This window comes from Eurytemora carolleeae, unplaced genomic scaffold, assembly GCF_000591075.1.
Source record: "Eurytemora carolleeae unplaced genomic scaffold, Eaff_2.0 scaffold135, whole genome shotgun sequence".
NCBI classification, from domain to species: domain Eukaryota; kingdom Metazoa; phylum Arthropoda; class Copepoda; order Calanoida; family Temoridae; genus Eurytemora; species Eurytemora carolleeae.
In genome coordinates, this window is record NW_019396194.1 from 265221 (window position 1) to 283737 (window position 18517).

At 31.1% G+C, this 18517-nt stretch overlaps 1 protein-coding gene and 2 long non-coding RNA genes across 3 annotated transcripts; all 3 read left to right on the plus strand.

Moving 5' to 3' along the window:
• Window positions 1–2948: 2948 nt before the first annotated feature.
• Window positions 2949–4228, plus strand: LOC111697822 (uncharacterized). Its single transcript, XR_002764389.1, has 4 exons — window positions 2949–3001; window positions 3439–3496; window positions 4072–4110; window positions 4177–4228. It is a non-coding gene; the product is annotated as an uncharacterized LOC111697822 (long non-coding RNA).
• A 4960-nt stretch (window positions 4229–9188) lies between these two features.
• Window positions 9189–10261, plus strand: LOC111697819 (tyrosine-protein phosphatase 17). The gene is made up of 3 exons (XM_023467948.1): window positions 9189–9301; window positions 9661–9713; window positions 10113–10261. Exons 1-3 carry the CDS (start codon window positions 9205–9207, stop codon window positions 10212–10214), a joined length of 252 nt encoding a protein of 83 aa, XP_023323716.1. The 5' UTR covers window positions 9189–9204; the 3' UTR covers window positions 10215–10261.
• Window positions 10262–11355: 1094 nt separating this feature from the next.
• LOC111697803 (uncharacterized) lies at window positions 11356–14361 on the plus strand. The gene is made up of 4 exons (XR_002764383.1): window positions 11356–11456; window positions 12047–12146; window positions 12585–12629; window positions 14284–14361. It is a non-coding gene; the product is annotated as an uncharacterized LOC111697803 (long non-coding RNA).
• The last annotated feature ends 4156 nt before the right edge of the window (window positions 14362–18517 follow it).

The following is an 18517-nucleotide window of genomic DNA, read 5'->3' on the forward strand; positions in this document are numbered from 1 at the left end:
CAGAAATTTTTTAAATTATAAAATCGAACAAAACAAAACTTTCAATTGAGAAAATTATTATTATTTATTTTTTATTAATTTAGGGTGTTGAAATATTAGTTTCTTCTACAACAAGCCAGATGTAAATCTTAGGGAGTTTCAAAATCCATCAACTGCTCCCATGGTTGTAGTAGGCTTATGCAAATATTTCCCCTTACCCTTGTTTTAGTATTTAATCCCTTTAATAACCTTTCTGTCCATCTCTCTCAGAGTATGAATCAATTGAGATTAATCAGTTTGATATTTTATTCATTAAATACATCTGTACGTTTATTCAGGTTTAATAAGTTCCTTCAGATATTCAGCTGCTACAGTTAGGATCTGTCCGAGAAGCTTCCTATTTTACTCTATAACGTTTAGCTGCTGGAGTTCAATGTCTATCTAGGCAGCTTCTCCAACTCGATATCTCGTTTAGCTGCTCCAGTTCAGTATCTATCTAGGGCAGCCTCTCCAACGCGATATCTCGTTAAGCTGCTCCAGTTCAGTATCTGTCTTTGCAGCTTCTCTAACTTGATATCTCATTTAGCTGCTCCAGTTCAGTATTCTTACACTTCAATCTGAGCTGCTACTCTAGCTGCTTCCAGAGTCCCTGCTACGTTAACTGTTTTTCCAATCTGAGATGCTCTTACCTTCATTACCGGAGCTCATCCTAGAGTCTCTGCTATGTTAGCTGTGCATTACCGAAGCTGTCCTTAATGTCTTTGCCACTTTAGCCGTACTTACAGTTTTAGCTGCTCATAGAGCTATTCAGAGTCTCTTATATGTTCTCCGTCCAAAGTTATCTATGAAAAGTAAGACTAATACCATCAGCGATTTGGCTGTTTAGTTTACCCTGAAATTACCCAAATAAGTGAATGGTCCCTTTAATTACTACAAGGGTTAGGTTAGAGACAATTTCTGGGCCGAGCGCTGCGGCTGGGACAGGCTAGGGGGCCGAGCGAAAAAAATGTTGCCCCCCATATATTAATTTTACCCCCTTGTAATCTTTAAAAAAATCCATTAGACTCAAATCTTAGTAGATGGCTATTTTCTGGTTATCACGTGTATTATAAATGAATAACATGAAATTTGCGCGAAATTAAAGTGCAAACAAAGGGGAAATTATGATAATAATAAAGATATTAAATCATGCAGAAATTTTTTAAATTATAAAATCGAACAAAACAAAACTTTCAATTGAGAAAGAAAGTAATTTAAATTCTAAAAGATCAAAAATCGAATTTCATTAAATGTAAAATGCAAGACTAATAAACCAGTTTTCTGTTATAAATGTTAATTGGAATCATACGAAACAACATATGATTATATGATGATTCTTACGCAACAGATTAACAAATTCACATATATAGCTAGATCACATACTTATATCCTACGGGGCGTCCTAAAAAACCTAACTTTAAAATAAAGCCTAATTTTGAACAAACGTTAGTTAATATCTGTTACGAATTTTCCTCCAAAAATTTCGGAAATTTGACATATATTTTTAGAAACACACTATTTATATACATATTATTAATCATATGATTTAATACTCAGTGCGCGGTTAGGCCTCAAGAATGATCATTTAGAATCTTGAAGAGACTGATCTTGTATTTAGAATCTTGAAGGGATTGATCTTGTATTTAGAATCTTGAAGGGACTGAATTGTAATGTTAAAATATACGAGGAAAATTAATGAAAAAGTAAAATAAACAATTTTTTATGTTTGTTTGGTGCAGTCAGAAAATATCAAAATTTTGTCATTTAGTTTTTTTTATTGTTAGTTAACATAGAGTTTAAACCCGCTTATTTTTTCCAAGTACAATTTTATTTTCTCTATTCACCTAACTGAAATATATTGTACGCATACATGTTTTCAATCAGAACTCGACCCTCTTAATGAAGAGGTATCGAGAATTTTGCTTTATATGACCAGATAAATTTGTACCTAATACAAATCAAATCTAGAGGAGTTAAGAGGTCACAAAGCCGTACTTGTAATGATATTGTCGCAAAGTTTATACCTTTCTTCTTATGTTTATTTCAGTGTGTATTAAGCACTTTAATTTGATCATGAATAAATTTATTAGCTACAACTAAAAAAGTTCATGAGAAAGCATGTTTTTATATGGAAAAATTTAGATATCTCACACGGTAAACTAAAGTGAATTGCACTCAAGAGTAAAATCTTCTATGTTNCCGCTTTTCTCTGATTGGCTGCTACAGTTTCTCAGATGATTAAATATTAATTTGAATTTTATCGTTTTTCATACACTTTTAAGATAATCTTGCAAGATTATGTTAATCTTGAGATTATCAAAAAGAGAGGATCAAGCATTAATCCCGATATCCACCATTCTAAAGTTTTCAGCTCAGAGAAGACCTAGTCATCTTCCTCTCCTTTTTATCCTCATTATTCATTATGAGTAATAAATGTACTTCTAAATTTCGACTTTTTTTGTGACATTTTATGATAAACAGAGATGACAATCTTTTCAATGGTTTGTTGTTATTCATGTATGCAGACTTTAATAACGACATAACATTCTCAAAATGTGACAGTTAACGTTTTTGTGGTGTTTTGGAAAGACCAGGAACCAGGCCGGTGTTCTAATACAATTTTAAAAGTTTTGATTGGAACACTTTAGAACTTATTTCTTCTGTATCAAAATGTCCCAAAATAAATTCCCAATCGAAGTTCCGATTCCCAAACAATTAACTATCCCAGTTACCGATCTATACGAAACTCTGGATAGAAATGAAAAATGCTCCTGTTCGCTTTTGATTGGTCAAAATCCAACTAATTTGGATATAATCTTATGAAATTTTAGAAATGAATATTAAAATGCTAGAATCAAGGAAGAAATTAAAATTTTAAAAATACAAATACAAATATTATAAGTTATAACTATTATTGACTTTGTCTATTCAGATAAATGCAGTGCGCAGGATTGTTATACTGTATATACTCAGTACACAACAGGTATATACAGTACACAGTACAGAGTACACAAAAGGTATAGAACAGTACACAGTACAGTACAGAGTACACAACATTTAAAGTACAGTACACAGTTCAGAGTTCACAACATTCATAGCAAGTACACAGTACATATAATATACAATAGATAGAGTACATTATACACAAAAGTACACAGTATCGTACCGTTTAAAAGCATTTCATTCAAATGCTGAAATTGTTGCTAAAAGAAGGGCGCAAAGCGCCTTGAAAGCTCAGTAATAATCATAATAATAATAATATTATTAGTAAAAGTAATGATGATTATAATAATGATAACCTCTTTGATTTAAAATATATGATTATTAAATAATAATAATGATATTAACAGTAATAATATTGAAAAAAGTAATGATATTAATAATAAATAATAATATATTTAATATGAATTATATATTCAGATACCTCCCTGGTGATAACTGATGCTATATACAGTCAATGCATAGTCTACAATGTCAGGTTTTGTATTTCAAAATTTCAAAAATTTTGTTTTAATTTTTGTTTCTATGAATATAAAGTAGTATATCTTGTTTTTATTATTTGGATGTCCGATCATAACTTAGGAACCCCTTGAACGATTTGCGTCAAATTTTTACTGCGGAACTCGGTAAAATCAAAGGACTTATACAAAATTCAAATTTGAGTAGGTTGACTTTACTAAGGAAAACTTAGTTTCCAAGCAAGGCTGGGTACACAAGCTGGCATAAGATTTTATAATTATTGATATTACCAATAGATTTCTCTTTAAAAATTAACCCAGCTTAGAATTTTCAACCAAGCTAAGAATATTTCCGGCTTTGGTTCACAAGAGTCCCAAATAAATCGGTGAAACACTTAAGGGGTTCATGAGTTATGATCTTACATACAAGCAAACAAAAGAAATTACTAATTTTTATGCATATAATACCTTTTTAATAAAAAATAAGTTTTAAAAGCCGAACCCCAATTAATTTAAAATTGTTGATTTAGATAAATTTTTTGCGTATATTTTTCCCCTAAATACAAGAAAATAAATTTTAGTTTTTACTTTTTAGATTAGAGGGCTTGAGTGCACATCAAAATACAATTTTAAGGTATAATTCCTAGATATACAAAATAACGCCTTAAAATATAACTAATAATTATTTTTAATTGTTTAGAGATGAAGTTATTTTGAAGAAAAGTTTTGGTGAATGTTATGTTTCTGCAGGAAAAAAAACAATATTTTAAATCAAAAATATGAATGGAAAAGGCGTATCCTAAAATCTTTAATCATCAGATTATAAATTATAAATTTATATAAGTTTATCATATTACAAAATTAGGTCTACTATATGTTGCAAAAACAGCTTAATGCATAAATATCATGTTGCACGATTTAGCACATATGCTAGAGTAAATGAGTTGCCGCATATTATTGTGCGCAAGCGCCAGTATATTGCCGCACAACTGCATAGTTGTAAATTGCGAAAACTTTCAAAGTAATCCCACGAATAGTTATTCGGCTTAAAAAAAATATTGCTCCATATTAGATGTTATTATCGGAGCTGGGTTCTGTGTTCTTGCCCTCATATTGATCAGTAAGTTTAAAATTTTTACTTTTATTAAAAACCCCCCTCCACCCACCTTTCAACAATTTTGTTTGTTTTTCATGGAAGTAATCTAATAGATTATATATATCGATTTTATTTTCTCAGCATAAGTTTGATTTTCCTTAAAAATATAATTTTCAAAAATGTACTTTGTATATTTATTTAACTTAAACTGCACTTTAACCTAACTTAATATTTTCACTGTTCGAAGAATTATATTCTTTAGAACTAGAGGGAAGAAGAGACGATTAAAAAACAAGGGGATTTAAAATGAGATACATCAAGTGTGCAATGTAAACAGACCCATTTCACTAAAGTATTGATTCAATAAGTGCCTAGTAAATCTAAAAGTTTTGAAACAACATTAAGTACTCTTATGTAATGCTATAATGTCGTCATCTTATTCCATTAATTTCTGGTTATCACTGTAAATAATCGCTTCAAATCAAAAGTTTTAACTTTGAATATTGAATTCAAGCATTGCACATTAGCGTGTTGTTATACAAATATTCAAACCTCTGAAAGGAGTACGTAAAGTTTAAACAATATCTAAAAGTAAACTTGACGGTGTCCCAATAAACATGGGAGTTATATTCCGCGGGACATAGTTACGTGAACATAACTTTATCCCAGATTAAATCTATCAAATTGTGGGTTATCATTTTCTTCAGAATAGACGGAGATATTAAGAAATCTGTCCAGACTTCAGATACGTATTTAGTATATAAAAACAAAATTGTTCAAATGTTTAATATCTCAGTCAATTTTGATGATACAAAGAAGGTAGACCACATTTTGGAAAGCTGATATAACGTACACATTTTCATTTTGATACACTCTTTGTCATTTAACAACAATCGGAAAGCGAAGAAGATTTTTAAGATGTCTCTTAATTCTCTTGTTTATTGGGACACCCTTTATTACAGGTGCTGGTATTGTAGCGTACTACTTTCATCGCAAGCATCCTATTCATAAACTTACAAGGTATAGATCTAAATATGAAAGAAGCAAATTTATTAAGTTACAAACTAAAAATTCAAAACTTTTTTGATCTTCTCAATAGCTCTTTATGATTTAAATCTTAGGGGCAGTTTACTTCAGCTTAGCGTGACAACTTGACAAAACTTTTATATACTTGCAAGTCTTTGTTAGAAAGCATCTGTTCAAAACCCCTTTTCTGAGCAAATATTATGGAGATATTCGTGCTTTTTTAAAATCTTAAATTCGGGCCCCCTTCTAATTTTTCTCGCAACAATTTTAGCTTTTTAAATTTTGCTTAAAGGGGCTGAAAAGGAAAATGAAAGGGTGTATAGGCTTAAAGCTAATCATGCTTTAGCTCAATCTGAAAACAAAGATATCCGAGAGAAACCTAGCTGATTATATCAATATTATCACTTATATCTATTAAAAATGAAGATAAAAATTATAAAATAATAATTGGAGAAAACCTAAGTTACAATTAGGTTTCTCTGGGATGTCTTCGTTTTCAGATTGGTTCCGTATTTGCTGAATCTGTTTAAAACTACTATTTCTATACAAAATTGTATATATATGAATTTTCGAATAAATTTGACACAGTTTTATATCAATTTCTCGAGACAGGAAAATCACATGTTATTTCATGGATCGTGATCAAGAGCTAAAGTGATTAACTTTCAGCCTATACCCCCTTTTTTTCCTTTACAGTCCCTTTCAATTGTTTTCTTCGCACATTATTAAACAAAAAAATTCGTAAATTTTTATAAATCTAATTTCGTTCTAAGTATTCCGATGATTAAACTTAATCTATAATACTATAATTTCCTTCTCTCAAGCGTTAAAACTTTTTCCAAGACATAAACAAGTTTACAGTTATTTATCAAATTTTAAATAGATATTTATTCTAACATATTTATAAATTGATCTAAGTTGAGACTTTGATATCAAATAATGGGATTGTATTCAAAATAAACCCCCTCCTCCCTTGATTTTTTGGTAAAAATTAGATTTTTTATCTACATAAATCCGTACTTAATGTATAAATATTTATAATATGCAGATTGCAGAAGCAAAAATATTTCGATTTTTTTTTAACAAAAATATTCCCTTTAAATTCATATCTGATCTACAACGTATGCCATATGCAGTGGTTTTATTCAATTTTATTTGTTTTCATAATAAATAATATTTATTTATCATTAGATTTTAATATTCTTAAACATGGCAATAAATCGTTGTAATATTTACATACTGAAAATTGATTTCCTATGCATTTTTTAGGATTAAATATATATCGATTCTATTTACTACAAACTGTAGGGTAAACAATATTAAATAAGGGGATATGTAAAAGATATTATAAAGTTAAAAGTGTTCAATTCAACTTTTGAAATAACTTTGCTTAAAATATCATACTGGTTTAACCTTCTATCCTGACCAAAGCTTAATTTGACAACAACTTTTTTCTAAGTAGAAAATTTTCCAATGGGGAGAAAAGAAACGTTAAGCCCCCTGTCTAGACCTGTATAGTGTATACGCCCCTGTTAATCATGCATCCCTTGAATGTCTATTGTCTAGGAGTTTGAGAGATTAGAACGATTAAGTTTTGACACAATCCAACGGAAGACGACATTTGCAGAGCTGGCGAACAACAAGAAACGAAACAGGTATTCTTTACCAAACTTACAGTTGGGAGGTTTTAAGCATAGCGTTGTTTTATCCTTCTGAGAAAACGCTTAGTAATTTTCACCATTTCCATCCTTTGTAAAAATCCTTCTTTTCAACAATCAAGCTTTTATTGTGCTTTGCGCTAGTTTTCCCATTAACAATTTTAGCTTTTAACGTTTGCTCTGAAATCTAATCATTCTTAAATGTTCTGGGGTTTTCTGTTTTAGTTGGCAAATTTTTAGAAAAATGTTGCGATTTGTTTAGGGAACATATTAATTTTGACGGTCATATGAGTTGTCATGAACAAATTTGGCCCCGATCGGTTCAGCCGTTTATACATTTTTTGAATAAACACATTAAACAAACAAACAGAGAATATTGATATATATTTAAATACGCCAGGGTATACTTTGATTTAATTCGTTTATCGTGACGTTTAGTTGCATCAAGGGTGCACGGGCAAATTGAGATTGTCTAAGCTTGAATACACCAAATTCTGTAATGAACATTGAACTCGGCTCGGTTTCGGGGGCTAAAAACTAGTTTAGTGGTCTTTTTACAGTCAATTTAATTAGGCTTATGCCAAAAAAATAGTTTGAAGTTTCGACAGGATATGTTTTACCAATAAATGTTTAAAAATAATCAATTAATTTACCTCGTTCAATTTTATTTTTATACTTGAAACAAAACAATAACTACAACTCTGGACTAAACAATAACTACAACTCTGGACTAAACAATAACTACAACTCTGGACTAAACAATAACTACAACTCTGGACTAAAANTTGGAATTGCTCTCAGGGTTTTGAAGTGCTCCCAGGATTTTGGAGTTGCTCCCAGGGTTTTTTAGTAAAATGTGAAAATTCATCCGGCCTTTTATGAAAAGTCCTTTAAAAGATAACTTTAAAACCGAAAATTGAAAAAATGGCTCTGCTACCCCTTTTTTAGTGTCTTTGTTAAGTTATTTTCGCAGTTTTGCACCCCGGGACTGGCATAAAATTGTAATCGTTGCCACGCCTCGAGTTTTCCAGGGATCAGGCTGAAACGTTCAGGGTAACCTTCCCATCCCCCAGCCTAGCTTGTATTAAATTTGGATGCAGATCCGAGAACTTTGAAAATCCGAATATTTGTGCACCTCGGGACTGGTGGTTTACACTTGAACCCGACTTACAGAGCCCGTTACTATATTCGTCGCGATAGCCTTGAGTTTTCAAGGGATTAGGCTGAGACTTTCAGGGCACCCTCTTCATTCCCTAGGCCAGCTTTTCTGTCTCACTGCACTGTATGAACTACATTTAAATGTACTATGTGTTTGATTTATTTATTATGTTTAAGGTACAATGATATAGTACCTTTCGATGCTACAAGAGTCAGAGTACTTCCACCATATAAGGTAAACTGATTATAATTATCATTATCAATATTATTATATTATAATTATGTTAATAATTATTATGAATACTTAAACCTTTATCATTGTCATTATAATTGTTGTTGTTTTTATTATTTTTATCATTATTGTTATTTTCATTATTAGTAGTATTTTCATTATCATAATCGTTATTATTATAAGAACTATTACCTATATAATAAAAAAAGACATTCATATATATATATGTTGCCTATAGCCGGTCAAACGGCTCTACCGATTGGGCTGAATTTTTTTATGGACTCTCATGGGTTGCCGGGGGGTGTGTTTTCAATATTTTTTAAATATTTTTTCAAAATAAAAAAAAGTCAACGGGCAACGCCGCCGGCTTCTATTCTTTATAATGAAACAAGATATATATACGTTCCCTATAACGGGCCAAACGGCTGGACCTAATGAGCTGACATTTTTTGTGGACACTCATGGTCATACTTATTATTATCATTATTATTATTATTATTATTATTATTATTATTTTTATTATTATTGTTTATCATTACTACACCGGCATTCTGGAGTATGATCTGGCAGTACGATATCAGGGTTGTTGTTATGCTAACAGCTGTACTCGAGTCATGTGGGATAAAGTGTAACACCTACTGGCCTGACATTTTAGGTATTCAAAATTATCTTTATATAAGGAAACAAACAGAGACGGTGTTTGTTATCCACTAGCGTTTCCCGTAGAATTTTACAGTGCCATTTTGTATTACCGTTTACAGTCTCACTTTCATTCCATAGTGTCGTTAGTCTCATTTATTAGTCCCCTTTTTCAAGTCCAATTTTACAGTCCCTTTTCAACGTTTAACTTTTAAAGCTTGGCCAAATTATTGTCTCTTTTTTAGACCCAGTTTTAAAATCCTCTTTTAAGCAAAATTTTCCCCCATTTATGATGAGATAAGTTTTTTATATAATTTATTTTTTTATATAATTTATTTTTTTACCACTTTTACTTTAGCATACTTTAAATTTCAGGAGATACGAGAAAATACAATGATATAAGCATTCAACTCCTAGATATAGCGGAGGTTTTTATTTTTTATTCAGAATTTTTTTGTTAAAGGAGCAATTTTCAACCTTTTTCAACAAGATGCATGTATTTTGGTTGTTATTGAACAATAGTTTGATCAAATACACTTTCATTCATATTTTTTTCAAAATTCAAACATTTTCAAGTCAAGTTTCAAACATAAAGGAATTGAGTCTTTGCATCAAAATCTGATTTTCTAACCCCTATATCTTCGCAACCTAATGTCATAGACCTTAAATATTTCATAGTATGATTTCTGTTAGATTAAATAATCTACCTTCAAATAATCTAAGTTTGAAATATCAAAACTTTACACCATCAGGTTGCAGAGATAAAGTGATTAGAAAACTATTTAGCAAAAAGGTTTTCTTTCAAATTCTATAATAAGTTTTCTCAGGCTCCGACATACGTTGTTCGAAAGTTTGATTTGGGAAACAGAAATTCATCAAACACGCGGCCGATAGTTCATATTCAATATACACAGTGGCCGGACAGGTAAAAAAGCAGTGGACAGGCAGGAGACAGGCAGGAGACAGACAGGAGACAGGCAGGAGACAGGCAGGAGACAGGCAGGAGACAGGCAGGAGACATGGCAGGAGACATGGCAGGAGACAGGCAGAACCTCAAAAACTAAGTAATCAAAATTGGAAAGTATATATACATATAAAGTATATTGTGAACATTTACAGTCATAGTAACTTGTTAGATGCTCGAAATAATTTGATAGATAGATAGACAAAAACCGTTTGACTAAATACTGGATCTATAAATGTAAACATAAAACATTCTAGTCAGATTTTATGAACCAAAAATATCGTAAGGTATCTCTGTATTCATGAGAAAAGACGAAAGAAAGAGTAAAGAAGGAAGAAAAAGGAAGGAAGGAAGAAAGACTAAAGAAGGTGGAAGAAAGTTGAAAAATGAAAGAAAGGATAAAGAAGGAAGATTAAATAAGGAAAGAAGAAAGAACACGGAAAGAAGGAAGGATGAATGAGAAAAGAAGGAAGAATGGAAGAGCAAAGAAAGAAGAAGAAAGAGGAATAAAAAATGAAAAAAAGGAGAAAAAGAAGGTGGAAAGGTGAAAAATAAAAAAGATAACATCGAAAAAATAAAGAAAGATAGATGAAAGAGGAAAAATGGAAAATTAAAGAGGTGAAAAGGGAGCGTGAGGAAGGAAGGGAGAAAAAGGAAAGATTAAAGAAAGATGAAAGACGTATGTTTGGGAGAAGAAAATAGATGGGAAAAATGCAGAAAAGGACAAGGACAAGGACAAGAGCAAGAAAAAGGATAAGGACAAGGACAAGAACACGGACAGGGACAAAGAAAAGGAAAAAGGCATGGACATGGAAAATTGCTAAGAACAAGGACATGCACAAGAACAATAACAATAAAGGATAGTTTCAAGAACAAGAACAAGTAAAAAAGGTGACAAGTACAAAGACAAATGCAATGATACTGAAAAGACAGGACAATGTCTAAAACGGAGGCAAGGACAAAGACAAATACAAAGACAAAGAAAAAAAAATGACAGTGTTAAAGACAGTTCAAATAAAAGAAAAAATAAAAAGTAAAAATAAAAAAGAACAAAAATAGGTACAATAACAAGGGCTTTAAACAAGGTTCATACAATACAAAGACAAGGACAAGGAGAGAGACAATTTATCAAGAAATTAAAATGTTTAGAATTGTGATAGCCCTGGGCCTATTCTAGTTCACTGCAGTGCTGGGGTTGGTAGAACAGGTAACTAAAGTATACAGTGATAATCAGAAAACACTGGAATCTTCTTTCTTACTTATTATTGTGTCTCTAGCTTGGGTATCCAGCTTTGCCTACCCATTGATATTTCTCTCAGTTAACTTACTCAACTTAGAATTTTTAAACCAAGCTGAGAATACCGTCAATCAACATTTGAAGCAAATCGGTCATAGGTTACATGATCGGACAAACTGAAAATATGTCCCTAACAATTTTGTAATTTATACTTTATCAATTTTTTAGAATTTTCTTTTCAGAAATGTAAAATTTGTAATATTTGCAATTTATAAAAAAATATTGATTACCTAAGCGATTTTTCATTAAATAAAGAAAAACAAAGCCTTCATTTTTGTACTTTTATAGTTTACACTAAAAATATGTTTCAAGATCAGTTACAAAAATGGGGCCGTCGTAGTTCCTCTAAAATCCCCCCCCCCNCAACCCTCATAATCGATAGATTTAAGGAACGTTCATTTGTGTGGATCAGTTTCATAATCATATTAATTTTAAAATTGTGTGATAGAGTATATAAAGTAGGTGTTAGTTCAACATGTTCTTAAATCAACATATTTCAGGAACGTATATCTGTGTGGAACAGTTAATGAGATGTCTGGATAATCCAAACACGAATTGTATAGATGTGTTCCATGCTGTATACCAGCTAAGAAAGGACAGGTACGCAGAAAAAGCATTAGTCGCTATACTTACTACCGAAGACGATTAAACTTCTGACAACAACTACTTCTCAACTTCTGAAGATGCTACGACTGTAGACGACTAGTATTAAAGAATTAAAGACATAAAATTTCCAAAACGACTACTTCTTAAAACAATTACTACTGAAAACAACTATGACTAAAGATGGCCATTACTAAAAACAACTACAACTAACGACGACTACAAATGAAGACAAATGTCAATGAAGATCTTGGACTACCATTGAAAAATGACTACAAACCTAGACAAATGCAAAGCTGGACTACTAATTTTAATTTTCATGATTACATGTAATTAAGTCCGACTACATAAAATTATTAAACTTGTCTTGTATTCTTACATTTATACACTGATCAATTTGAAAATGGAAAAAAATCCAACAAAAATGAATTTCAGGAGGTATATGGTTCAAACTAGGTCACAATATGAATACGTTTACAGGTATGTTGCTTTTAACATTTTAATTAAGATTTTTTAAGTTTCCTGACATATGGCACTAAGCAGGGGCGTAGTCAGGAACTTGTCAAAGGGGGGGGGGAGGGTTTTTTCATTACAGGGGGGGTTTCTTCCACTTAAATCTTGCTTCTTAAAGTCTTAATGCATGATCATTTACAATATTATACTAAACTTTGAGTTAGGCGGAAAACCAAATTTTAATTATTTCCAACTACTTTACAGGGGAATTAAGGGAATTTTGCTTTATCAAGGATTCCCAAGACTAATTTTGCCTACAAACCATCCAGAGCAAGGGATGGTCGAGGGAACCAGTGGTTAAGTAAAATTTTCAATTTACCTAAAAAGTAGCTGTAGACGATTTTATCGTCTTTTCAGATGAAAAGTGCTAATTTGTGTATAATTTGGTAAATTATATTTTTGCCGGGAATTTTACTTGATTTAGTTTGTTTTCGGTTAAAATTCAAACAAACTAATTGAGTAAAAATCCCGGTAAACATGTAATGTCCCGGCCGTGTTATTAACACAAGGCAGTTGCATAAATAGTTATTACCGCCTTTCGACCAACATTACCGCCTTTTTGATTCCCCTAATAGAGGGACGCGATAAGTTATTTAACGTCCCATTAGGGGATAATAAAGTAAAATACCACCCGCACTGCAAGGTTTTCGTAAAAAAAAAACTCGCGCATATTCATCTCAAAAGACGATAAAATATTGTACGACTACTTTTTCGTACAATACGAATTCACTTTACTAATTTTGCCTTGGTAATGTAAATTTCCCTTAACTTCCCTGAATTGAGTAGTTGTAAATAATTATATTGAAGTCCAACTGTCGTCTTTCTATTACCCAGTTTAACGGATCGCACTTTACATTTATTTACCTATTTATCTCTTCATGACAGGGAGGCAAAGGGATGCAATAAATATTACATTGACGAGGCTTCACAAGACCTTGTTGGGTTATAAAGCATTACGAGCATAGCACTAGCAAGGGATGCTTTGGGACCCAACAAAGTCTAGGGAAGCCAAGGTTATGTAATATTCCCTACCATATTTATTGCATCCTTGTTGCCTCACGTTAATGAAGAGATATGTAGCTTTTTAAACTTTTAAACTAATTTTATGGAGATTTTTCCACTTTCAAATAAAAAATAACATTTTTCCAACTTTTGAGCAAAATTATAACACTATTAAACTCTTATATTTACATTGAAACTCTGAAACCAGGGATGCAATTTTAGATTGCAACCCAATGGATACAATGTTAGATTGCAACCCTAGGGATACAATGTTAGATTGCAACCATAGGGATGCAATGTTAGATTGCAACCCTAGGGATGCAATGTTAGATTGCAACCCAATGGATGCGATGTTAGATTGCAACCCTAGGGATGCAATTTTAGATTGCAACCCTAGGGATGCAATGTTAGATTGCAACCCTAGGGATGCAATGTTAGATTGCAACCCTAAGGGATGCAATCTAACTGATTGTGAATTTTTTTGTCAAGAAATTGCGGACTTAAAAATCCGAAAACATTAATTTGATTTGATTTCTGAACTCAAAACTAAATAGAGTTAACAGTTTTTAAAACCTGGAAAAGGTTGAATTTTATGTAAATTAAAATATTTTTTACATAGGTGCATGTCGACCTACCTCAAGCAAAGAGAACAAATGGAGAAAATAAGAAGAGATTCTCTCGTCTAAAACTTTTATATCAAAATTTTATAATTTTTTTATTTTAAAAAAAACTGGCATGTCACAAATTTGCAATTTGCAATGCAATTTAAATATGGATCATTATGACATTTAAACAAAATTTTTGAGGCCATTTTTTTAAATTCTTAATTTTTTACCAAATTATAATGTTCGGCGTTTATATCAGTACAATAAAGATGATTTTTCTATTTAAATTTTGATTTCTAACAAGTGTTTTTTTTAAATTAAATGTTTGCAATCAAACAAAGAAAAGTTATTTATTGAAAGCTTGTCTTTGTTTCCATGTCTATGTGTGTGTATCCATGTTGTTTGAATGCTTGAACAAAAATCAATATTGTAATGGAAAAGTTTATTGTATTGATATAAACCACGACGAATGTATGATATCGTTAAACAAAGTTAAAGTTAAAAAACATATTTATTGAAAACATAATCATTTGAAAGTAAAAATTAGTTTCAAAACTATAATACAATGCAAGTAAATCCAATTGCAAATGTATGTTGAATTGATGAAATATTAGTCTATACCAAATATTCATTTTTCTTTTAACAGGTACACTAAGCTACAGGGTTACCCACAAAGGATGACACTTCAGAGACGACATTACAAAATTAGTATATTTATAAATCCTTGAAACTGAAAAAATTCTGTAAAAAATCATTAAAGAAGCTATTGAAAGACTAAACTCAACAATTTAAGCTTGAAATCGTCATATCTTTAGAGTTTTTTGTCGTCTTCACAATCTCGATCATCCTTTGTGGGTAACCTTGTATCTTTTTCGGGCCGTATCATTACAAAAACTATTTATCTTGCCAACTTGCCTTAATTTGATTCATATATCTGTAACCATATGTGTTTTTTATTAGAAACATTTGTTTTACAATTTGTTTTAAATCTAATTTCTATTTCCTCCTTTTGAGAATGAAAAATAAATGTACATTTCGAATATACGTAAACACCTGTACTGTACACTGTACTGTACCTGAGTGTACAGTCAGTTTTTGTCCTAAAAAGTGTGCAACCGAAAAACTCCGTGATTTTTAAACACAATGAATGTTTTGTCTTGAAATTTTTTCTTATTTTGTAAAAACTGAATTATAGTTTTTAGATTGTTGTTGACTTTAAATCTTTTCTTAAAGGGGCTGTAAGCGTAATTTCACGTGACTAGCAATTCAAATATGGCAATGGCTATTTTCAGTACTCTTAAAAGCTTTGTCTGATCAACGCGAATTTAGATGCCAACGTTAATAATTTTAAAAACGTATTATTTTCAATTATAAACTCACTAGTGACATGCACACTTCTGTATCAGGAAAATTTAAGGAATTGTGAAAATAACACATTTTGAAACAAAAAAAAGTATTTAACTTTTTTACCAGATAAAGGTTTTAAGGGTACATAAAATTACGCTTACTGTCCCTTTAACATTTCTTTTACTTGAAAAAAAAACTAAATTAAAGAAAGGAAAAATCACCATTTAATCTTTAAAATAATTATTTTTTTTCTACTAATATCTGTAACATGGGAACTTAAATTAAAGATAAAAATACATGTACATTCTGTCCAAATGTAAATCTATTGTATATATCTTTTTACCCCAGAAAAATACACAAGCTAAATCTGTTAAGGAAGTTGCTCTAAAAATAAAACAGGAACGTACAGGCAAACCCCAAATTTAATTTTCAATTGATTTTTTCTGCTCAAATTCTAGCGTGGGACATCTGAGCCCAAAATTTAAATGATTATCGTCAATCATATCTTACTCGCTCATAGTAGAGGTCCTCCCAAGTTCTTTTTCCGTGAAACAGAGCCGGGAGCAGGCATGAGAGAGGTCCAAGGATTGAGAGTAGTTTAAGCGCTGAGTGGAAAGCGCAATTCATCCCAGACAAGATAAAGGAATAAGGAAATGAATAGTGACAATTTCTCTGGAATACATCTATTCCTGATAACTGCGAAAACGAAAGCAAATTATAAAACCAAGACATGCCTAAACTGCAAAATAAAACACATATACACTGCATTTCAAGTGCAGAATGTAGGAACAGGGTGTCCACAACAAAATTCCTGAACCGAAAGCATATTGCATGGTTACAGGGAAGTCCAAAAAACATTTCTTTCAAAATTTAACCAAGAACATGATAGAAAATTGAAGCACAGGAAAAAAACATTGGAAAACAAGACTGTAGTGCAGAAAATGAAGTACAACAATTGAAATATGACATGGTGTGTAGGGATGTTAACGTTTTCTTTTTTTTTGAAAAACGATCGTTTCGTTATAAAAAAGGCGACGAAAAATCAAATACGAAACGATCGTTTTTAAAACGATCGTTTTTTTTAAAGTTCGTTTTTTAAAAACGATCGTTTTTTTTAAAAAAAGTTCGTTTTTTATAAATGGTCGTTTTTAAAACGATCGTTCCTAGTCCTTCGGATCTTAGTAAAATGTTAGTTAAGAAACAAATGAAATATTTTGATGTCCCATTGGAACATGAATGGAAAGTTCCGGTTTTACAAGAACTTTTAAATACAAGAATGAATGATTTATATGTTGAAGGATTCGATGATTACGGAATAACTGAAATGATAAATATATTATGTAATGAGTAATGATCCATGTTGTCTATTTGTATAATTTTGCATATTTTCTCTCTTGTGTTGGAAACCGGTATTTTCAAACATTTATTTAAACAAATTTAAACTACACCATTCATATACAGTGAACCCCTTAATAACGAATACATAGAAAGAATTCATCAAATGTCGTAGTCTTCACTTTCTGATAATGGAATGTTGCAGATATTTAGTTTTTTAATTAAATGATTATATGGAGCTCTTTAAAACTGTTCCCGCATATTCATGGCTATTTATTTATTTTCGCAAATACTGTGATTTCCGTAATATAGTATAAAACTCATTGAAAATTTGTCAAGACGACATTTGATAAATTTTTCCGATGTATTCGTTATTAAGGGTTTTATTGTATGTATTTATATCTTTGTGTGTGAATAAATCTTTATATATTATAAAATCTATTTATGAGGATGATTCTCTTCTTTGATTGAATAATAAACTGATCTATATGATAAACTGATCTATATGATAAACTGATCTATATGATAAACTGATCTATATGATAAACTGATCTATATGATAAAACAAGACATTCCACCTGGATTTAAAGGTTCGATCACATTTTGACCCATTAAACAAAATTTTTAGTTTTTTTTTCAAAATACTTTTTTGTCGGCATATACGAATGAAAAAGTATAGAACAATCAAATGCGTGAATTAAAAGATTGTTGAATTATAGACCAAAACACGTTTGATTTCAAATAGAAGAAACCGAATGCTAATGAGTCTGGTTGGTCAGGGGTGATTCGGATATATATATATATATATATGCTTCCTATAGCCGGCTAAACGGCTGGACCGATTGGGCTGATATTTTTAGTGGACACTATTGGGTGGCCGGGGGGTGTTAGAGGCTAAAAAATATTTTTAGCTGTCAATTTTCAAAAATTAGTAGGTCCTGAAAGGTTGAATTACACTTACATATTACAACTATAAGGGAAAAATCATAGAGGAAGGGGGGTCGGGTTAGTCCCCCCTCCCCTCAATATTAGGCAACTACAATACCAACGCAGGATAGGGTAAACTTGTGAAAGCGAGTAGATTATACATTTTTTTTTTAAAAAGTGACAAAATATTCCTACCACAGCTCCTTAGTTCAAAATATTTTTTATTCAAAATTTTTTTTTTCCACGGGCAACGCCTGGCCCTTTAGCTACAGGGTGTCCCATGAAACATGGTAGTTGTTGAATAGTTTAGAATGTCCAATTACCATAATTCGTTAAGTTGTTGGATACCAAAGATCTATAAAAATATTATCTGGAAGTCATGTTATATTAAATTGATTTCAAAGTAAAAGATAATTAAGCAAAGGATTTTTAAAACTAGAATTAACTATTTGCTATATGTCATGTTTCGTGGGACACCCTGTAGTTATATAATATATTGTATTATATAATGTAAGTGAGGAATGTGAGTCTCTGAGAGGGGCTAGGAACATTGTACGCAGTGTACTCACACACACCCCCAGTCTCAAAAAATATATAAAAAACTATAATATTTATATCGCAATGTTTTCAGTATTTTCC

What these genes read in the sequence shown, in the direction of transcription:
- LOC111697819 (XM_023467948.1), top strand. Translation starts at nt 9,205, where the DNA reads ATGATCTGGCAGTACGATATCAGGGTTGTTGTTATGCTAACAGCTGTA. An exon ending in CTACTGGCCTGACATTTTAG is followed by an intron (nt 9,302 to 9,660) that starts GTATTCAAAATT and finishes TTTAAATTTCAG; the next exon opens with GAGATACGAGAAAATACAAT. An exon ending in AACTCCTAGATATAGCGGAG is followed by an intron (nt 9,714 to 10,112) that starts GTTTTTATTTTT and finishes AAGTTTTCTCAG; the next exon opens with GCTCCGACATACGTTGTTCG.